The 24,264-nt window shown below is 36.0% G+C and overlaps 1 protein-coding gene across 11 annotated transcripts in view; it reads right to left on the minus strand.

Moving 5' to 3' along the window:
- Positions 1 to 24,264, minus strand: part of CAMKMT (calmodulin-lysine N-methyltransferase) — a 210,161-nt gene that overhangs the window by 24,938 nt on the left and 160,959 nt on the right. For all 11 annotated transcript variants that reach the window (XM_064708966.1, XM_064708975.1, XM_064708974.1 and 8 more), the window contains 4 exons: positions 19,333 to 19,393; positions 15,686 to 15,740; positions 14,572 to 14,635; positions 9,345 to 9,411 (listed from right to left, as the gene is read on the minus strand). In XM_064708966.1, the coding sequence (XP_064565036.1) occupies positions 9,345 to 9,411; positions 14,572 to 14,635; positions 15,686 to 15,740; positions 19,333 to 19,393 (247 nt within the window). The remainder of the gene's footprint in view (positions 1 to 9,344; positions 9,412 to 14,571; positions 14,636 to 15,685; positions 15,741 to 19,332; positions 19,394 to 24,264) is intronic.

Here is a 24,264-nt window from a genome sequence, read left to right on the forward strand (position 1 = left end):
ATTAAGTTAAGAATGAGAATTATGATATTAGAACATAAAGATCAAGTAAGAAAATACGAGACTTAAAGCACAAAAATGTACCCCCAAATAGCCCCATGTATTTCAAAGAAAAAAAAATTGTAATAAAATAGCTAATGTTGCAGGGATAGCTACAGCAGCCAAGGCTTCCCCTGTACAGTAATTCTAATTTATGGAGGATAGCCTGACAAATGTCAACACTCTTTTCCTTACACTGGTAAGGTATCTCAGCAATCTACAACAAAAGACCTGATTTTACCTGGTTTTATTTCTCATGCAAAATTCTTCATTACTATTATTATTCAACTTCTGTTATTCAGCGTTTGTCTTCCTAGTGTGTCTAGGCAGGTAACTTATATGAGAAAAAACAGGTTAAGTCTCTGATTGTTAAAACTTGAAACATTTCCAAGACCCTCTGAGATGTTCTTGTGATGAATGGCACAAGCTAGAGTAGCTCTCAAATTAGCAGATAAGTAGTTGTGCAGATAAAGACAAAAATTCAAAATTAGAAAAAAAGGACAAAAGCCTTACTTGCTTCAAAATGCATTAGTAGTTTTAATAAGGATTTTTAAAATCATCCCAATTAGCAGATGAACAGCTACCAAGAATCCCTATCTACCCACCTCTTCTTTTCATATTTTAATTTAAGTTTCAATCTTTGAAAAGCATTATCATTGAGAAGTATACAGGTTCAGGTAAAAGGTTTTGTCTGGAGGCTTATATGACTTTTTCTATGACATTAAGCAAGCAAGTTCATTAACACATTAACAAAAGGTATCATCAAGATGTTTCTCTGCACCTTGATCTTGGTTTGAGAGTCCTTAGTTATGTATAAAGATCAAGAAGATGGATTTTAATCTAGTGATAGAGGCAATGTGTACACCTATCATTATAATTCTTCTGGGAAATCTTGCAAAATTGCCTACTATAATTTCCCCATCTTTCTTATTATATTCTCACAAGGCTGCTCTTATTTCTCTGCCTTCTTTCACCTTCTGCCTTTCTTACTTTCACTGCTTTACTTTGCTTTTTGTTCTTATCCATTATCTCATTCCCTACAGTGCATATCTGGTTTGAAGGGACCAAAGTTAAGCTTTCAACTGCAACCATTTTTCCTTTCCTCTTAGATTTCTAAGCATTACTAATGTGATATTTACAATTGTCAATGGGCACATTCTTCTAACAACGTCCTTGAAGATTTTGGCAACTTCCATGTCACTGATTTGCTCTTCTCAAAGTATACTAATGATTTTTCTCAAGCTAGACTTAATATCTGCACTTTATTCTCAGTCTCTTGGACATTTTATCTCTCTTAAAACCAATATATCTTGCTCTTTGTTGTAATTCTTAATTCCACTGTTTTGTGCTTGCGTTATTTTAATAGTGTTACAATTTTAAAAATATGCTCCTCTCAAGATTATCTTCAGACATTTCCCACATTTCTCATAATTTCACAATGCTCCACCTCAGCCTTCCTCTGAATTTTATTTTTGGGCTATCTCATCCATAAAAGCTAAAAACCTACTCATTTCTCTACTTTATACTGTGCATACTGACCCTTAATTCAGTATTTTTAGAGCCTCAGTGAGTGAGAAGCTCATTGCATCTAAAGTACCACAAGGCATTGTAACTACATTTTATGGATCATCATTTTGGACATAACCATTAATTCTAGTCTGTAATCTAGGCTTAGCTTAGACCTTTCTTTGTGTCTGCATAACTCAGCTCAGCTGGTTATTTTCTCTGCATAGTACCTCTCAGAAGTTTCTTACCAATCCACTCAACCTCTTGACCGTGTCATCATCACTTACATCTAAACATCACAATATTGTTCTCTCTGTGCGTGGAAAATGCAGGCTTGCCATATTAATATTTATTCAGCAGGCTGCTACAAAGACTGTTTTTCTTGCCTACAACTCTGATCTTGTCATCTTTCTCTGTCCTGCTCCAGGTAAGTTGCAAGTTGTCATTTCCAAATGTTTCACAACAGCTCACATCCCTATTTTTTATCTCTCATTCAATATTGAAAGGACAAGTCCCTTCTTTAATCAGCCCTAATGTCAGTCTACATCTTCCACTTAACTTTTCAACCACACACCTGTACAAATTTCTTCTGCTATGTTATTCACAATATTCACAAACATACTCCATTATCCTTGAAACTGCCCTTTAAAATAGCACCTAAAAACTGAGAAGAGGCTCTTGTGCCTCCAACTCTGCCTCTCATACTTGCTTCAATTATCCTTGTTATCCTTCCTCACCATATGTCTCTCTGGTTTTAGATCATAGATTCTCTAACACAAGCTGCCTTTTTGCTCTGTGTTTATAAAGTACCTGGTACAACAATTCATGATTAAACCTCATCACATTAACATGGTAATATAAAAGAAGAAAAAAGCCACACCACCCAACTCTGGGCCTCTTCAATATTTAGATATTCTATGATTCCATGACCCTATCTAGATTTTCTGCCTAAAAGTTCCTTTTAAAAAGTGCATTATAAAATTATACGCTTTCCTTATTCCTCATTCTAAGAACATATTTTCTCTTTCGTATTTTGTACAACATATTTTGCTAAAATTCAGATGGGAACATTACAGTTTTGTCTTCAAAACTAACAGTACTAACACACATTTGCTGTGTATCAAAAGCTACTAAGTTTTTGGGACATAATTAATGCACTGCATGTAAATACAACTGTTGTAGAATAGATCTTTTCATTTTGTAGACACGTCACAAGCCAACATTCAGAACAAATATGGCTATTTATTTAAAAGAAGGGAGAATATTTTGTATGAAAAAGACATTAATAAAAAAATACCAGTGATGTTTGTGAATTTGCCTTTTCACATCTTTCCTCTACATCCATACATTCTAAATCAGTCATTATTCAGAAACTGACTACCGTTTTTAGCAATGGCCATGAACCACATTTGGGAAGAAAAAAAATTGTTCTCAATTACATGGTATAACAATATATAATTTCAAAGTGCAAGACAGCATACGCATATGTGACACAACTGTACTGATAGACTTGTGTAAAAATAAGAAGGAAAAGATCAGTTTCTTGCTCTATAGTCTATTTAGGAAAATAGTCTACTCATGGGGAGGATAATCAAGGGAACCAGAAGAAAAAACCCAAGAATGTAAAATGAACAATGCAGGTGCAGAAGGACTGAATGGAGGAAAACTTAAAAACAGCAGAGAAGATGTAGCTCACAGGTATTTAAATTCTAAGGGCAGAAGACACCACAACATCCAAGATTTTCAAAGTTCTGTATCAAGCCCATATATCTCAGGAAACTAATACTTGTGTTTCAGAAAGATTCAAACACATTCACTGCTTAAGATACTATCACTTCCCATGGAAACATGTTCCAATGTATTATCATTCTGTCAAATCTCATTTTTTTCTAGGCTCAATTTGCCTAGCTTCAATTTCTATATCTTGTTAAGTACTTGTAAACTAGATTAAAGACTGATCTTCTATTTAAGATTTATTTTTTTCACAAGACTTTCAGATCAAACTGAATTCATTTCTTAACAATCAATTACTTTCTTTGACAAGTAAATGAAGCTCTTTAACTCTCTCATTTCCAAACCCTGATTCACTCTTCTGCCCATTTCCTGGACCTCATCCATTTTCAGTATCCTTGGTTAACTTCTGAATAACTCCTAATGAAATAAACAAAGACAACACTGTAAACATAATCTTATTGAAATTTAAAGTTTATTATGGCAAAGATTAGCTAAAACTGTGTAAGATGTACATGATGACTGCCTACTAATGTAGAGCCAAGGTAGACAAGGAAGGGTAGACAAAGGTACAATGGTAACATCATAAACCAGGAAATAACATAGAACATCGCTGGAACGACGGATCCAAAAAAGGAATTGAACAAATAATCTTCAGCTCAAACATCTCAAGGACATTTTTCCTTTAAAGCCCTGGGAGGAAAGATCCACACCTTCTCATATCAGCGGTCTTCTTCTAATCTTTTTGTGCAGCACAAGAGAATACAGGAGGAATAGTTTTACCAAGAGAAAGTTTTTTAAGCTAAGATACAGTCAAAAATCTGAGGAAGAATGTTTTGAAATAATGGAACATGATACTTTAATGCTTTTTCCCCCTGTTATTCCAAACTCATAGAAATGTTTTTACAAAGCTTGATAACACATTTTTTCTCCTTATGTATTCTTATCTGTCCTCATAAAGTCAGATGAAGGTATAGTACAATTTAAAATGTACTTTATTAAGTCAACACAACTGGTGAAATACACAAATAGGAGAGGCTTGGAAGTTTGTGAATGTCAGCTGGAATGGTTAAATAGTATAAAAGAATGTTCAAGTATTCCTCCAAAAGCTGAAGTTGCACCCAACTGAAGAAAAAAATTACAAATTTGCAAAACTAAATATAATAATAAAATCAGGTAAGTCAAAATTAAGTGAACTTATCCTTTTGTGCTAAATCTTCCTATCAGCTGATGATTGGGATACAGAAAGGGGGAATCACAGAGGATAAGAACATTTCAGAGAATTGGAATTAATTCTTTGCAACAGTGCAAAATATTCACTTCATTGTGAAAGAAACCAAAGACATTTCAGTATAGAAGCCTTTTTAGATATGTCTTCTGTAAAAGGAAGTCCTGTTTTACAAACCTTGAGCCCTTCAAAGGCGTTAACAAGTATTCAGATAAGGGAGATCTGGGTAAGACAGCCTGCCTCTGATTCCAAAAAGCTATTGGCAAAGGCCCTCACTATCAACATTCTAGGAAAACAGACTGTCACTGAAGAAGAGTCCTGACATGATGCTAAATAATAGAACAAAAGACAGGGAACAGGGTAGTAGCAAATGGTCAGTTCTCACAGTGGAGGGACATAATCAGTAGAGTTCCCCTGGGACCTGTTCTAGTCAACATGTTTACAAGAGATGAGCATTGAGGTGGCAAAGTTTGCTGATGTTAAGTCATTCAAGATAGTAAGGAAAAGACTAGACTGTGAAAGATTGCAGAAGGATGAAAGGAGGAAAAGGAAAAAGAAGGATGTGTAACTGGAGAATAAAATGACAAATTAAATTCAGTGTGGATAAATGCAAAGTGCACAACTGAAAAAATAATTATCCCTTGATATAGAAAATGAAGGTCTCCAAAATGACCGTCACTGGAAAGCTCTTGATGTTGTGACAGACCGTGTCATGAAACTATTAGCTCTGTGCTCAACTGCAGTGAAAAAAGCCAATCACTGTTAAGCATTTTTAGAAGGGGAACAAAAAGCGTAATTATTCCACTACATGTACCTATTTATGCACACTTTGTACTGTGATCAGTACTGATCACAGTCATCTAAAAATAAGTAGATTGAAACAGAAAAAGATGTAAAGCAGGGCAAGTACGATCAGAGGTGTGGAATACTTTCCACCTGAGTTGAGTTTTCTGTGAAAAAGAGCTACAACTTCAGAATGGACAGCAGCACACAGACCATTCTTTCCACTTACACAAAAAGTGATCAATAAGTGAGCAGGAACCAGCAACTTTTTCTTCCTAACCAGAGAGCAGGAAATATTCCTTTTGGCAGCTTCCTCCTTACCTACAGATGCTGTCATGCAAGACAGTTATTTGAGGAGACTGGAAAAGTAGTTGGAAGAAAGGGATACCTTTAGGGTTGCTAAGGTGACAAACACAGCGAATTCAATAAAATGTTGGAAAAAGTTTGAATTTACCAACACTCAGGTCATTTTGATGAATGAAAACAGAGAGCAAGTCTGTCCCACATTGATGGAACCTGTTACAAGACCAGTTGAAATTAGGAAGGTTGTGAAGTTGATATATTTGAAGAACATTGCAGTACGGTAAAATATTCACCTTTGCAATTATGAAGAGGAAATACAAAAATGCAATCAGGACAATATAGTTCAGTGTTGTCATTGAGACCTCATCCACTGTTATGCTGGATGCCATTCAGCATTTTGAAAGACTTTTTTTTATTATGGATTTAGTTCTGGAAACTTGTAATTGCATTACATTGGAAAGGAACACTAAAATCTCGAATAAAATTATAATCTATCTGTTGATCTTTAAGCAGAAGGAATTGTCTCTCTAGTTACATGGTCATTAATTCTTGATGTGGGTTCTAAAGATGACTGTGGAATGAATAAAGAGTATATGATACACTATTACTAATCAAACCAAAGGGTGCACTGCCACAAGCATTTCTGTTACTGGCTTGATGTTACATGTCCTTGTTTACATTCTCACATGAAATGGAATCTCTCTGAGGCAACTCTTACCAAAACAATAGACTTCTCCATGGCTAAAACTCCACAGGTCCCATATCAGCAATTAGAACACAACTTTTGTTCTTTACAGATTTCCATATTCTCAGACAAGGGAATCTGAAGGAAGAACAAATTCCCTAGTCGGTAGGACAGACTGAGTCTGTTAACCTGCAGAATACATTGCAAGCCTTCCTATTCAGTAAGTTTTTCCATTATGACATTTGTAATAACAACAACTTTTCAAACTTCTACTACTCTAACAGCTGTGTCAGGAAGATTTCCCCATTACAACAAATAGAAAACAAGGAGTGGGGATTTCTTGTCTTTGTTGTTAATTTAATGATTGGTGGACATGTTAAAACAATGATAAACCATGTCAATGATAAACCATGTCAAACCAGTAACATCTGATTATACAAAGAAACATATGCTAAGTTATAGGGTAAACAATGTAATTCATGGATAATTTCTGAATTGTAAAAAAAATAAAATTGTTGAACCCATAGACAGTATTAATACCCTTCACTATGGCCAGACATTACTAGTAACTTGGTATTACTGTACCTATTTCTAGTAAACATAAGCAAGAAATCCTGAGCATATAAATGAAAAATAAAAATAAAATAGAATTGTATATCCACTGCAAAGTAAACTGTTTACTATTATTACATTATAACACACAATATGACAAACTGCCAGTTTGGCTTACATTACCGTATTTTTAAACAATAATCAAGACTTGGCAGAGAGCTAGATAAGTGCTCATTTACTGCATTTTGTATAAATCTAAATAAATAAATGTATGGCAGCTTGTCCTAATCTAACTTCTCTTGGCTGATACCAGATTGTTCCTTTTTGCTCCATGCAGGTTTTGGCATACTTTCCAGGCATAGACTTAAATATCCAGAACAGTCTCAAACTGACTCTCAGACTGATAATTTCTGCTCCTGTGCCAGGAATAGAGCGCAAGATCCTAACATAAGATGAAGGTGCTGTGAGAAGAGTCTATTCTGAATCATCTTTTATACAGAAGGAATCTTTTAACTTTACACTGGCCACTGTGAAGTTGCAAGACTGGGCGCTGTCTAAATGATTATGGGAAAGAAGATGCCTTCTCCAGATTAAATTGATGCTTAGTAAGTCACTTACAGACATCACTATATTCATTTGCCTGAAAAATCTGATCAATGTAAAAGAAGTTACTGAATGTCACTTTGCATGCCAGTGTTGCATTCTTCCGTCCAAAACACTACACTTTCTGCATTTTCTTGTGGGTTTTTTTAATCCTTTTTTCCCCCCTCCCTATTATGTAACTAAGGTTTTTCATCTGCAGGAAAAGTGAATCAAGGTTACTTCAGACTTTACATCAGCCTTTTAGTTCCCTCAAGGCATTAAGAATGGATCATGTAACTTTGTTACTGCACCACATCATTACTGAATCTGAAGGACTGATCAATCCATTAGAGAGTCATTTGAATAGTCATTTTATAAAACTTTATACTTGTACAACAAATCTGCAAAACCCTTAAGAATGTAGAATTAGAAATCGAGTGTTATAATGAGTCTTTTCATATAGTACTTCACATGATTTTGTAATTTAATTATTTTATTTATGCAAATAAGGCCTCAAACACTATTGCACTCAAGAAGTTAAACACTTGACATTTTTACTCCTTAAAATGCAACATTTTATGATGTCTAGATATGTTTATTAATTAGTGATTATTAACACCCAGTAAACAACATCATGTCTTGTAAAAACACAATCTTTCCTCACAGCGTGAGGCTGAAATCTATTATTCACTGATTCCATATGCTGAAATACACTCAAATGATCACAAATGACCTTAAGCATTAGATAAATGTAAATGAGGACAGGGTAGAAAATGTGCTTTTGATTGATATCTAAAAGACCAGGTTTGAAGTCTTGACAAGGGATAAAATCTGAAATTTCACAAACCGTATAGAACAATTGGAAATCTAAAAAAAAATCTAAGCTTCTGGATGTACATACCACACAGCCTCTCCTTAGCAGAGTGTCTGAAACTGCTCACAAGAGGTGTTCAGCACATGGGACCTGAAAGACCATTCCTGGGATCCACATGGCCTCTGTCTGCTTGGCAGGCTCTTATTAGGATGCAGAAATGTATCTATAACTTTTATGCACACACACCCTAATGAAGGCAGAATTTTTCTAGCCCTAAATGCTCACTTGAACTAACTCCTCTATATAGAATGGCTGCATAGGCATAGGATTAAATGACATGAATGATAGCCATTAAAACCATACGGATTTAACCCTCTATGGATGTAAGCTTATTCTGCATTAACACTATGCCTTCCTCAGCCCTTTTTCAGCTTTACTTTTGCCAGTTTTAGAAGGACTGAGTGCTCCTCTGCAATGTGAGTCAACAAAAAAAATTTTAATACACAAATAAGAGTGTACTATTTGCTCCTAGGTAACCATTTTCTATTTCTTAACCTTATACCATAAATATGAAGTGCTTTATAATTTACTTTTAAAGTACTGCGAGAGATGAATACACTGTTCTAGGTTCCCATCTCCCCACCTGTCTTCGCACTGACAACATAATGATCACACAAACAGGACGACCAAAAAACCTCCCATGGATGCTCCAACAACATCCACCTCAGGGGCAAATGGGATTTGTTGTCACCCTAAATTTTCAGAGCTATTTAAAATGAAATCTGACAGAGATTTAGATACATTCATTCCAAATCTCATTTTCAGTACAACAGGTAGTGTTGACTTTGAAGGAGACAAATTTCAACCATGCACTAAATCACAGACTGAAGAGACACAGCGTAAATTTAAAAAAGGTAAAAAGGTAAGCGAGGGTTTGCCATCAAGGTTAATCATACTGTATTTGCTATTTTTTATAAATACTTTTAAATTTCTTTCTTGCATCACTTACCTACTTACATACACAAACCTGTGTGAGCATCAGTAACAGGTCACGTGTGCATACATTTCACATCTGTATTAATACAGAAGTACTTGCAAGAATCAGTAAAAAAGTACAATCTTACCAGCTTGACACCTTCTGAGCCTTAAATACTCCAGCATTTTGGTTTCTTGTGATGATCTCATTTACATCTGTAGTACAACTGTTAAGAATTATCTACAAAATAGAGCAATAATAAAAATAACAAACCCAACTATTTTCCATTTATAATGACTTCATAATGTTCTTGACTGTTTGTTCCTCTTTGATCTGTGCTTTTTTCAGAAGCATACATTTTACATTGCTACTCCAGCACAACAGCCATAGATCTATGCAGCAATTTGCTCTTGTTTCCTACTTCTATTTACTCTTTCATTTAAGGAATTTCTAGCCCTGTAGCTATAGAGGGAAGTGAAAAAAATGTGTCCCATACCTCAGATATTTAAAAGTAACTATTTACAAATATAAGAATTACAACCATGGAGAACTGAAATTTTTACAACCACTACATGTCCACTCTAGTTTGTGCTGCTTTTCACTTTTCACTGTTATCTCTATATCTAATGCTGAGATTTTGGAGGTTTCTGTGTTTTAAGACCCTACCCTCAAGAGATACACCTATGTTCTTGGCTCTGTCTGGCTGAATCCAACACACAACAGGAGCACCTTAACCTATAGGAAAAGGAGATTCTAGTCCATTTGCTTTCTTGAGAATGGTTAGGAACCACCTTAAAAGAGTGGAAAGCAGTAAGTGCCTAAAATACCGCAACAGTACCTCAGCCTTGTGTCTCAGCTTCTTGTAGTTTGGAAGTTCAAGTCACAAATTTGGGTAGCCATTCAGTCAGGTTAAAGCAAAGGCTGTCAAGGAGAACTTTCAGGGGAAGCTGGGCCCAGTCATCTATGGCTACAAAGATAATTGTCAGGATTGATCACATGTGGTTAGTGAGAAGAGCACTGGAATCCAAAGGTGTAGTAAGTAAGTGAAAACTGTGAGAATATTAATTGTTACCCAGTGTGAATCCATGCATTCCTGAATGGTTCACTTTCAAATGTAAATAATTATTTTAAAATAATTATTTTAAACAGACATTTTTGGTAAAGATGTAAAAGATCCTTCTTTTTTATTTAAGGTATAGGAAATCTGATGTTAATTAGGAGGATGTTTCTAGCTCCACAAAATATGTCAGATCTCTTGAAAGTGCTCTTATAAGAAAATTGAATACAAGAGTCAGGCTAATTTGAAATATTGTTGATCGACCTTTTTCTTTGCTTTGATACATCTTTTCTTTGCTTTGCTGAAATCACATAATTTTCCTTCCTAATAGAGTTGGTTATTTAAGAAAAGTTATTTCAGGAAAGTCTCTATCCAAACACTGGAAAAGACAAACACTGGTATTTTGTGAAGTAAAGACTAGAAATGGAATGACAGAAAACTGGTTTAAACAAATCTCTGTAGTTTTGATGTGCCTTTTAAATAGTTTCCACAATATATAATGAGGAGTAGTAAATGAATGGTCTACACCTGGGCAGCAAAAGTAAGGCATAAATAACTCCATGAGCAGACCTTACTGCTTTTAAAGAGGTGCAGAAATAGCATTGTTGATAAATTAGCTACACTGCACTTCAATTATATAACTGAGCAAAACTATTAATAATGGTTATAAACACGTTAATACTAGATTTAAAAAATAATTTAGGAGTCCATATTTTCAGGCATTCAGGCTAAACATGACCCTTCTAACCTAAATTTCCCTGGACTGTTGAAAGATCCATACACTCTATTTTAATGGCCATTATAGTGCACTGTAACAATGTTTTGTACTATTGATGCTTTCAGACAGTAGTTCAAGTCACCAGTGCATGGTGTGAAATAGAGCTAAGGCAGAAAGCATCCAGCCTCTCTGAAATAGGAGACCATTTTTACTAAAAGGAACCTCATCCTTGGATTTGGAAATGTCAACACACTAAACATGCTTCTAGTGGTTTGAGAAAATAAAATTTGGTGTTCATGACTGACTTATGTCACAGATGTAAATTGAAAATTTCTATCTGAATGAATATCACCCAAAATTACAACAGGAGATGGATCTGATAGCTCTGCTCATGTTTATCTCTATTATTCACTTGAAATGTCTATAGTTTTAATCCTAAAACTTTGCTTATTTAAATTATACTGAAAGAACTTAGATAAAACACACTAAATTAGCAATAAAGTTCTGAACAAAGTGGCAAAAGGAGTAACACCTGTCTTTATTTTATTGATTTTGCAATATAAATGATCTATTGAATCAATTCAAACCTGCTCATGATAAGCAAAAGGAGTTAGAGTGAAGTCTTTTAAATAGTCTAGCAACTCAAGTCATAGCATCCTTTTAAAAACTTCCATAAACATCATACATAAGATCATTGACTAATACAAAATATGGCAATAGATTTCACAATGAGAGGGTTAGAATGGCAACAATTATTTGAATAATTCATTTGTAGAAATTTTTAAACTTCTAACATTTCAATAATGTATCCTAATATGGATATTGAAAACACACATAGTGAGTACTCCATGTGGCAGTATGAAATGGAGACTAATAGGAAGCATGTCAAAAATCAAATGAAAAATCAAATCTTCAAAAGCTTGAGATTTCACAAAGCAAAGCTGTTAGTTATGCTCACTGAATAGGGATAGCAACAACAAAAACAACAATAATTATGATGATGTTGATAATACAAAGGCAGATTCTCAGATGCAATGCACTATTGCCAGGTCGATTTTCAATTACATTTCACTGATGTATTCATTTGTTTCTTAATGTGCTCATCTTGCCCATTAAGAATAATTAGCAGGCTTGCTTGGTGATTTCCTGGCTTCTGACAGGGATTTTTTTCTTTTTTGTTGACAACTACTTTTACTTTTTGGAAAGTAATTTTTGAATATTATAGTATGACTGACATGTAATTTAAGCTTCCTAAGAAATTTAAAGGAAAGATGTAAACAGTAATTTTAAAACAAGATTATTTTAATCTGTAATACCTACATAAAAACCATAATACTAGACATTAACTATTCCTGAAGAGCAGAATCTAGAAAAGAAAACAGTATTTTATCCCACATTACTTCAATTTGGTATGCTAAACAATCAAAAAATACCATCAGCAATAGTAAGAACTAGCAAAACTACATAATTTGTAGCCAGTGGCACTTGGGGTGAATGCTACTTCCAATTACACCTAAAATTCTACCCTGATTTCAGTGAGTCTGGGGAGGCTGAAACAGATCTAAATTTAGCCTAAACTTCTATTACAGCCAGTCACCGTAGGAAAGAGTGCAAAAGAAAATTACCGTAAGACAGATCATAAAATTACTACTGAAGTCCATAAACCATATAAAATGCAACAGAAATTTTATTATGTGCACTTTTAAGAATACATTTCACCTACACAGTAAAGTTCTTAGCCTGCTGCACTTTGGCACCCTGCTAATATTAAGCCCATTGTAAAATCCAACACAATAAAAGCACTCTGAATGCTGAGCCTTCTGAGCACCAAATGTTAAAAAAGAAAAATAAATTCCTGTTAGAGCCTTGCACCAATCACTTCCCTGAAAGGGATTCACTGAGTGAATACAGATGAAGACCTCTTGTGAGACTTTTGGGAACAGAAGACATTTCTAAAACATATTGTGAAAAACTAAGGTGTGATAATTAGGTAATATTAACAGTATTTATTTCAGGAATAAAAGCACTTTTATTTGCTTAATTCCAAGGACTGAGTGAATATTTTCGCGCTTGCCAATTTTCTGTTATAAAAGACTTCTAAATTTCAAAAAAGTTCAGGTTTATAGAATCTGCTATGCAAGACATTTGCTGACTTGATGATTACTGAGCCCACCTGAAGCTTTTTGTGGGTAAAATGACCTTTTGTTAAATATCTATGCTTCTATACAACATGAGCTTGTTTTGTTAGACTAGTTTTGAAACACTTCTTTTCTCCTACATGTTTTATCTTCATAATGACAAGGAAGAAAGATTGGAAGGGTGGTGCAGATTAAAATACACAGAATAATGAAAACTTCCTCCTAACAACACCAGTCTAACATATTAGAATTTAACAAAATAATAATCCTTGGAAAACAGGTGAGAACTTGCCTTTTCAAGAAAAAGGGGACTTTTAGCAGGCTTACCTCAAGTTCTAACAGATATGATCTAGGATTGACTGTTTTTAACATGAAATTGTTCAAGTGTTGTCAGCAATTAAAGTTACCTCAGGGTAACCTCTGAGAAAGTTTTTTTAAAAGGTAATAGCTAATATTATTGCACTGAAATGTCTCCTGTTTTAACAGGCATCAGCAACTGCAATTCATTTAAGCTACAGATTAGTTTATTTTTTTTACTAAGTACTACATTTACTACATTAGCTCTCAAATATATACAAATATCAAAAAAAAATAATTCTGATGCTGCAGTGGCCAAAACCTGAAAAATTAGCCTGCTTGAAAATGTAAATGGAAATATTATCAAGGAACAAAAGCAAATAGATATCTTCCTTTTTTTCCTCTCAGTTTCTAAGGGCTATTAGTATTCACCATATATATCTGTTCTTGTTCTGTGCTGATATTTAATGTGGCCACAAATTATGCTCACTCATTCTCTTGCTTAACCCAAGTCCAGTTCAATTTTATGAACTATCTGTTCATATTAGAATGGCATAATAGCAATTTATTCTAATATAAGAAATACAATAAAATACTTCCTACAAGGGACAGAGGAGTTCTGCAATCTTACATCAAGAGAAATAATGATAAATTGGTAATTGATTAAGCAGACTAAATGGGCAATTTGTAGGCAGTTATAACTTAGCAGTGACAATGAAACATTTTAACACACACTGGGAAAGCTCTGAAAAATATATGAATGCTGAGTATGTTTTAATGGGCTTGTATCTGAAAGTAGAAAAAAAAATTTAACCCTTATGCAAAACGCATACATGGAGGGGAGCTGATGATTTGATTCCCTGCTACACCTCCTGTGATGTGCAGCACACACACATGAATCCTCCAGCACTCAACCACGGGGCAAATATTTACTACAGTACGTGCTCTATACCAACATGTGCATTTTTAATTAACAGAGAAAATGTGGCATTTATTATGGGGGAAGCTGCTGCTCTGTTCAAGATATTCCACATCTGTTTTTTAATTACTTATGTGGGGACTTTTTCTTAATATGCCCCATGCTGTCTGTCTTTATATCGATTGTTACTCAGCCAGTAAAAAGGAACGAGCACAACAAACCAGTTTTCTATCTGAATAAGGATACTTTTGATGGCCTTTTCATTTCCATCAGTTAACAGAACTTCTTTGACATCTGCAGAAATAGCAACCTGAAAAAAAGAGCACAGCAAACAATGAGCAAATATGCTTGTCTGTGTGGAAGTGAAGACAGGAGTGACAAGCCTTCAGTATCATGCTTCCTCACCTATTTCTCTGTAACAATCTTCAATCTTTTTTCATTTTATGTCTGCATTATTTTAATCATTCAATCAAATCAGTCAATACTTTTATCATTCCATTTGCGGGAGCCTCTATCTTGCTATCATTCTGTTCCGTAATTGCATTGTGACAGCCGATGATGGTATTCTGAGAGGCTTTCATTTGCGGGCTTCTGTTTATCTAGTAGAGCCATCATACAAGGCTGTCACTCTGCCTTTCAGCTTGCTTCTGTCTGACTGCCTGATGCCCTTCATATAACTTTGCATTGCAGGCAGATGGCTTTGTAAGGGTAATTTTTTTGTGAGCTTTGACATGCTCGCACATTGGGCTGTAACCTCGACACATTGTATAAGAGCGACAGGTTTGTCAAATGCCAATCAGTGTAACAATATGCTTTTATTTGTAGAGACATAAAAACTTGTCTAATGCACTGCACTGCTACATAATATCTCCTGAATACATGACTCAGAACCCAGAGAATGGTGAACGACTCTCCTGAATGGCCAATCTAATTCAAAAGAATCTAATTACCGAGAGCTCTGGATCATGTTTGTTGGTGTAATAATGCAGGCAAAACATTAGCAGCTATATCATGGTGCTCCAACTGTGATTCGCCAGGCTATTCCTGTATCTTAGCAAATGGGACTATAATCTGAAAAAAAAAAAGCTTCGGCTATGGCAATGAAAGACAGACAGTACGTGGCCTGGAATGTCACAACAAAAGATATTGACTACACTGAGGTAAAATGTTTCTGCTCATCGAGGCAACCATAAAATCAATATGATACGAAAGCAAGTCAATCTAGAAGGTCTCTCAAGACTCTGCAGCTTGACCGCAGCTGAGGCTGTTGACAGTTCTCTGACCCAGCAGTTGGAGGCACTGGAACATTTTTCCTTTTGTTTCTTCCTCTGAATGGGATTGGAATTGAGAAAAGACCTACCATGAGCCCAGCCAAGCATGTCATGCCACCCCCTAGCTCACACACAGCAAGGTCCCTGAAAGAGAGAAAGGAAATGGTAGAACCCATACAAATTAGATGAAAATGGTCAGAGAGACATATATGTTACAAGAACAAATTGCCATCTGCAGTAAGAACTGAGCTACCAGGAAGTTGTAGAGACATGACTAGGCTACCTCATGTCGTTTTGCGTTTTAAAAATAATTATGAAATAGAAAAGTCACAAAGCAGGCAAATCAGTGGGGGTTCCCTCATTAGTGTTCAGTGCAACATTACCACCGCTGAGCTGAAAAATCTGAGAAGGTTCCCTTTTTTCCCTTGTCAATGGCTCTGTCTTTTAGAACTAAACTAGCTAGAGTAGCGAAAGATAATTGTTAGGAAAGGATAACAATGTTAATCCACATTCATTCTTGCAAAAACAGCTAGAGAAGTAAAAGGGGAAATTAATATTATTTATAGATCTCTCCATACAGTTATGCCTAAAAGCCTTTTTATATTAAAAAGAGAGAAGTTTTAAAGCAAGCCATATACTACAAAATAATTACACACGAAGAAATCTGATCCTTCAATTAGCACTTAAAACTGCAAGTGACCTACAAACAATGCTGTTATGAACAACGATGGGAACAGCAAACGGTTAAGCCTCAGAAAACGAAACGAAGTTAGTGTCAAGAGCCTAAACTGAGCCCGATCAAAGGGCTGAATACATGGTCTAAAAGGCTGCTTTTAACTTAGACCATACTGTGCTGTTATTAAGACGTGCATGTGAAATATAATTTGGCGCAGAGAGTGTGCCGGATGGGAGCTTGCAGGGGGAGCCATAAAGAATGTCCTCCAGAGCCATGGCCTGCCCCAGGAGGGGAGGAGGGAGGGATGCTGACCCTGCACTGAAACTGTGTGTGAAGCAGTGTCTGGGGCAAGGCAGAGCCTCAGCTTAGGAACATGCTGCTTTATAGTAAAATCTGCGGCAACTGTTACAGCTGGCAGGAGCATTCCCATTGAGACACTTCTGATAGGCAGAAAATGGAATTTTAGCTTAATTGTTGGTTGAGTTTGGTTTTGGAGGGTTTCTTGGTTGCTTTTTTTTTTTTTTTGGTACATCATTTCTTCTCCCTTAAAACATTTACATCTGAAAGTCTATTTTTATCTGAAAGGGTCACCTCCCTACTCACTCAACACTGATATTTAGGAAGAGCATCTAAGATGCCATATCAGTATCAGTATAAAGATGCTGATATTTTGTTCACTGAGGCGAGCAGACTAGGCTGTATGACTGTATAATAATGCTCACTGTCTGGACAGGTTAGATTTATTTTTCTTAGACACCACAAATTTTATTTGAAAAAAGTCTAGTTGTCCTATTTAATCAAAATGAGACAAAAGAAAGACATACCTTGGAGGAACAAGCTGTACATAAACCCAGTAATAATATTAAAATAAAATGGAGAAATTTGCAATTTGTATTTTTAAACAGAATGATTATAGGTTTTTCCTCAAATAAATTTTAGTTTTTCTAAACCAAGTGTATTATATATTAAAACTATATACACATGGTTATATATAAGGTTTACAAGGCACTTACTCCTTTATAAGAATCATACTTAGTGAAATAAACACAGAAAGTATCCAGTGTAAGGCTTTTAGTACATTTTGAACCAAATTTCTATGTACAAAGTAAATGAGCATTCACATATACACACAAATATTCATGCATATGAAATTTATTTCAGTGCCAATTCCCTTACTAGCAAGTTTTAAAAGTTGTATCTGTCTCTCAGGCAACATATAGTGACATTTATAAATGAGAATTCACATAAGAAACTCTACTCTGAGAGTACTGTTAGAAGGGCATGACCCTGAGAAATCAGGATGTGAAACTGCCCATTTACTCCATGGAAGTTGACTGCTAGTTGTCTCTGAATATCGCGGCTTGCATACCCAAACTGGGAAAATACCCTCTGAGTGAGCAGCACGGGAGGTTTGCTGTGAGGAGCCCTGGAGAAGAAGTAGAGCATATGAGCATGAGGCCAGACAGCAAAGTGCTACAGGGACATCCCTACAGCAGCAGAAGGCACACAACCAACCTGGGAGGAAGGAGCAGCGGCTGCCACGTCAGGTGTGTGAGCTGCCTCCCCTAACGGGCCACGCTTGTTCAGGTGGTGGATGGAGCAGGAATGAGGCTTTATGGACCATGGCACACTTCGGTGCCAGGTCTTTTGTTGGAACCCAGGACATTCCTCTCACTGCCCTGGAGGACTCAAGACCCTGGCAGGAGGCTCAGAGACCTGGGCACGGAGTCAGAGACAGTCTGACTTCAATTTTAATCCATGGAAGCAATCACCAACTTTGCGCGAGGAGTTACAAGCCACAGGGGTTTGAATAGAATTATAGTAAATTTATCACAGGGTGAAAAAGTAGAATTTTTGGGGTTCTTAGAATGGGGGTTCAAGAGGCAAAATGGAGGAATCTGGGCGTGACCTTTTCCTCCTTCTTCTGGTCCTCCATCTTCTACTGTGACGGCGGCACTTTTGGATTGGTTTAGGATAGAGACAAGGTCTAACATAGGTGACAGGGTATTGGAAAATTGTAGTAAAGAAAGTACATGTAGTTTTTAGTATAAACAGGTAACAGTGCCCTGAGGGCGGTCAGTGCCTCAACGTGACCTGCTGGACAGACCTCCACAGGTCCGAAAAAGCATGTATTAGACAAGAGAAAATAAACAACCTTGAAAACCAAAGCCGAAGAATCCCAACTTCTTCTTCAAGTGAAGGGCTGGTAAAAAAGACTTTTAAATACCTCGGAAGCCATTGCAGCAGCAACAAACCTGACAGTCTTTGATTACAGATAGGAGTCTAAGCAAGTTGCTCATTTGGTACAAGGGGCAGGGACTTACAGTTTGGTCTTTCTGATTTTACCCCATGCCATATTTACACAGACTGGGATTTTCTATCCAAGTCTGGTTTACTTGATATTTGCCTTACACCCTCACACAGAACAGAATTTTTGCCTCCAAATGCATTGTTATAATAGCTTTTTTTGCACCCTATTCGTCCCTCAGACAATGAAACTTCAAGGATTTCCAAGTGCAAATCTCACTATAGTCAGAGGGAAGGAAAGTGGATGCAGGACAGATTTTATATTCAGATGTTCCTATTGGAGCCTTGATAGCTGACTTCTACAAGTTTTGAATAAAAGTGAAGGATGTTTCAAAACTGTTCCACAACACTTAAAAATGAGTGCAAATTCCTCTTACTATAAGCAGCGATTTTTATGTATTTCATCAGATAATATTTTGCTTGCTTTTGCAACAGATGTCAGTTTAAAGAATATCTTATTTTTCCTGACCTTCACAATCAGCACTGATCGATTGGAGCTTCACTTTTGTTTCCCAAAAATCAAAGTGAAATAAAACGCCTTGAGTGGAAATCAAAAGTCTTTGACATATAGCAGAAAGCTTGCTGTGCAATATTAGTACCCAAAGGCAGCTGAGAATTCTTTGTTAAGAGCAACATGCTTTCACCTTGAACATTTTAAATTTAATCTGAAGACTTAAATCATAGCAATCTTTACCATGCAGATACAATAAAACTAAGAGATTGGAAAATATCTTTTTATGTTTAACTCTGTACCTGAATATTTCATTATGCTTTAGGCAGTAGTAAGCCAGCACTTCTTCAGATGGCCAGAGACCTATAAAACAAAGATATTTGCCTTCTTAGAACAGATTTTTTCTGGTATAAAATAATATTTGAATGCATATTACCATTTGCAGAGCTCTACCCACTGTTTTATTTTCTATATTTGCCATAAATAAAAAGAAAAACAAAAAGAAGACCTAGGATTTAAGCATTGGAATTGAGTATTTCATAGATTTCATCAGAACTAGTGATCAGAAATTTATAGATACATGCATACACACACATAAACATACACCAATATCTACACATATATATGCAATACTCAAGACTTTAAAAGTCACATAAAATTTAATTCACTTGGGCATTCACATGAACATCAACCTGTTTGTACTAGGCCAGATGAAAGGCCAACTTTGCCTTGTAGCCTATTTACAACAGGGGACAGGAGCCCTCTAGTTTTTCATTAGCTACATCATCATCACCATTATCATAATCATCCTACAGTCACTCAGTTTCTTTCCAGTTTATTTTTATTTAGCTCCTTTTCTCTAAGTTTGTGTTAGGTCAGGCATCAGTCTGACTGTAAGCAGCACATGCTAAGGACAAATCCCGGGCTAGGGCAAGAAAAATGTGATTTCTAGTTGTGGCTCAAGAAATTCAGAAGGAGCAGAAGAGGAGATACAAGTGCTAAATTCTTAACAGGCACTGAAGGATTGTTCTGGTTGTTCTGTGATAAACTTTCTAGAGCTGCACCAGGAAGCACCACAGTTTCACCCTGCTATATAAAGAAACCCCTCCTCTCTCATTTTATACTTGCTTCCCTGCCATTTTTATTTGAATTCCCCTAATTCTCCTACAGAAATAGCCAGGAGCATTCACACTTTCTGCACCTAATCTGTATTATTCTTGAATTCATTAGCTTCCATCATAAAACTTACATAGGTCATCATCAACATTGACAACGACTTGGAGGCTTCCATGTACATTTATTTCTTCAAAACCAGTCTCTTATGAAACTGGCTGTTTTGCCAGACCAGTTTCCCACCTGACTGGAATGTCCAACTGAAGTGCTGTGGCCCTTGGAAAGGACAGCACAGATCCTGTGTTCCTTGAATGCCCTCCTGCAGGCACCAGACTTCATTGCTGGAGGGAGCCTGAGGAAACCAGACTCATACTCAGGAACTTGAGTTGTGTCTGCAAAGGTTCCCAAAGTTAAACGAGGAAGAATCAAAGGCATATGCAGCTGAATTATGTTTGTATGTGTTTTTCATCTGTGGTTGCTTAGCAATGAAAAACCATGTTTACATGTCTGTCCACAGGTGAAGTCCAGAGTTGACTTCCCCCCCTCCACCAACACGTGACATTAAGAATTGAGACACAAACTTCATATTATGAACTACAGACATTTCAATGATTCCAGTAAACTTATTTGACATATAGAGCATCTTTTAGATATTTCTAGAGAAGTAAGTTGAATTCCATGCAGCTTTCTATGTATGCATATCCTTTAGATAATTTTTACCATATTTTGTTCTCAAGGTTAAAAACATCACTACATTTTTAACAGAACCAGGAGTTTGGGAGAAAAACTGTCATCCTTTAAATCACTTAAAGCCTGACTGAAACCATCATCAATATAATTCATCCTTTCCATCCAGTAAGTATTCTGAACTAGCCTTACTCCTAGTGAGAAATAATGAAAATTTTAAAATGTCTTGACTGCATGCAGATCAAGCAAAAGCCAAGAGAGGATTTGTCCAAAACTTTACATATAACATTTGTATTAAAAAGATATTTAAAGGGAAAAAGATAGACTGATGATACATATGTATGACAAAATTAGTAATGCAATACTTGTATTTGTCCTGTTTATGACAGTTCAGTCTGATCAGGTGTTTTTGAATGTGATATTTTTCTTAGACTTGCTAAGGGTTAAAATAAAATACTCACACAAGACTACCCATTCTTTAGTGAAACATACACTAAGAATTGTACAGAGTTTTTCATCTCCCTTTGAGCATTTCAATGCTTTTGAGCACTGAAATATGCTAAAATGACAGATTTTGCAATAAATATAATGACTGTTTAAATATTTTAGAGTGTAACGTAAAGAATGCTTCAGTTTGCAGTGACTGGTGTATACTCAAGCAATAAGAGTTTTTTAATATTTAGTGAAGACACGGCTAATTTAACACCATTTATAATACTTATATCTCACATTCCAAAAACCCTCACACTCACAAACATAAAAAACTGAAATGCTTTCACAGCAAACTTCTAGTATGTGTGAATTTTAAAAACACTAGTCAATTATAGCAAACCCTTCAACATCCGACTTTTCAGTACCCTCAGTCAAATGTCTCTCACTTTTCTGCAGTTATTATTGAGAGGGCACTTTGAATGGTGTCACTGAATCTTTTCTGAGGGGTCACTGTCCTTCCCCTGCTGCCATTTCAATGTTGATATCGGCTGGAACTGCAGGTGTATCAGATAGCTCTGTGCTGAGAGAAGGGTGAAGCACCTTTGCAAGGACAATGCTTTTCTTTAGGCAGATGCCAGCAACGAGCACAGCTCTCCTTCCCACTGCCTTCCCCCACAGGGAAGGAAAGGTCACCTCAGCAATGGCATAAGCAGCTGGAAGCTAAAGAAGCAGGAGTCAGGAGGCCTTTCATGAGCAAGTCACAAGCGTGGAAGCACACAATGCTCCCAGCTAAGCCAAGAAGCCAGAAGCCAGGATACCAGTGTTAATTTTAGTGAAAGGAAAAGCTTCACGTGCCTGAACAGGTAGGTAAGCGTCTTTACCTTCAAAACAGGGATAAGCTTAAAGATCCATGTGGAGGAGTTTGAATTCTGTCTTCTTCCTCCTCACTCTGACCTACATTCGCCAACACAATGACCTACATTTTGAAGTTGCAAGTATAAGAAAGATAGTTCTGCTTCCGTTAGAAAACATACAGCTGTAATGCAGAAATGCAGAATTCCTATGAATTAACAACCACTACTACGTTGTGAAAAGCATAATTTATTACCTGCAAACACATACATATGGATATGGATTAAGTTTCCTTTGAACACACTTAAAATAATTCTTTCATATTTAAAATAAAATTATTCTCATTTTGATTTCTGAATTTGATTTCAAATACACAATATTGAGGGCTACCTATTTACATGCACAATTACTTACACGATAGCAAACTATTTACAGATGGATAGGCATAAGAATATCAAAAGAGCCCCAAATGGTGCTTATATTTTCAAGGCTATAAATATTCTACAAGTCCTAGAGAGAGAGGCTAAAAAATCTCACTGTATGATGGAACAGAGAGAAACAAGAGTTTCTTTTTGCAAAAATAAATATTTTGTGACATTTACTGGAGGTTTTAAAAATCGTTACCACCTTGATAACTACAACTTGAAAACAGAGACTAATTGCCAGAAAGCATTGGAATCTCTATTGAAATACATGAAAAATTAAGTCACACTGGCATTCAAAGGAGACCCTCAGGAATGGGTATGTCTGAAGACATGGGACAGAGACAGAGCTCATCCCTGCCCACATTTCAACTGCTGAAGTATCCTTTTACCACTAGGACGGAGCAAGATTCTAAGTACAAATGCCATAAGAAAGATGATGTCTACTTTCAGACAGATTTATGGTATGTATTACAGTAGAAGGAGTAGAAAAATATCATCATTAAATTGTACAATGGTGAATAGAGAAATGCTACAAATTCATCATAGTGCAGGCATCACAAAACACAGGCATTCCTACAGCACTTATCACCATATCATAAAATGTCACCACAGCAATGGAGTCTACCTCACAAGAACTTGACGATATCATGAATTTCTACTATCTCAAGTTTGCACATCAGGAACCAAAGTAAGAGACACAGACATATTAAGTTACTTAGACATCAGAATGAAATTATAGGAAGACTGAGAAAAATAATCCAAGTCATCCTTACACCATGAGGTATGACGTAACCAAGAAAAGGTACCCAAGTTCTTCCTACAGAAGAATAAAACTTTAAAAAGTCATAATAATGGAAAGAAACATAAGTTAGTTTTATCACTCTCATAGTGTTTGGTATTGGAAAGTATCAGGTCTTTCTGCACTAGTCATGGCACAATAGTTACTTAGAGCAACCTTCAAGCCATGTGGACTAAGCCACATATAGACAGCCTTTTGAGGATGTTTGTTTTTTTAGTCCAAAGTTACACAAAGCCTGTGCTTCTTCTGCAACAAATCAAAAATTGCTGAATACTCTGATAGTACAGAAAATTGTCTACCAGAAATAAATTAACCAGTATTTAAAAAAAAAAACTCAATTGTTTCTCTCTTCCTGTTGCTTTTTACCACATATTTTGCAGAATGTTGTCAACCTTTGGATAACAAATATTGAGATCTGATGTGAAGTTCTTAAAGAACATCATGTCAGTAGAAAAGAATTTTGAGATGTGTATTTTTAAGGAAGACATCTGACTATTGGAGCTATTATGTCTCAGCAGTGCTCCACAGGTACAAAGAAATCACGGTAGCTACTGATTACCTTAACTGGGAGAGTACAAGATTAGTTGAACTCTTCTGTCTGCCAGCACTACACACAGGAAATATAGGGACAAGTGGAGGTGACAGGTGAGCCGTCCCTGAGGGCTTTGAGTAGGAGGTATAAAGCTATCCCACAAGTGCTTAACTCATGCTAGCAGATTAAGAAGTTACTTTCAAAGCTAAGCCAAATTGAAAGTATTTTCACATTTCCCCAGCACTTCTCACAGCCCCATGTACAGATGTCTGATCTCAACATTCGAATTTTGTCTTTTATTTGCACTATTAAACTATGAGACGTCTTCCTATTCATTTGAAGTCTCAAGTAAATTTTGTACAAATCCTATCTTTACCCTCAAAAGCAAAGACAA

Source organism: Zonotrichia leucophrys, chromosome 3, assembly GCF_028769735.1.
Source record: "Zonotrichia leucophrys gambelii isolate GWCS_2022_RI chromosome 3, RI_Zleu_2.0, whole genome shotgun sequence".
Classification (NCBI taxonomy): Eukaryota; Metazoa; Chordata; class Aves; order Passeriformes; family Passerellidae; genus Zonotrichia; species Zonotrichia leucophrys.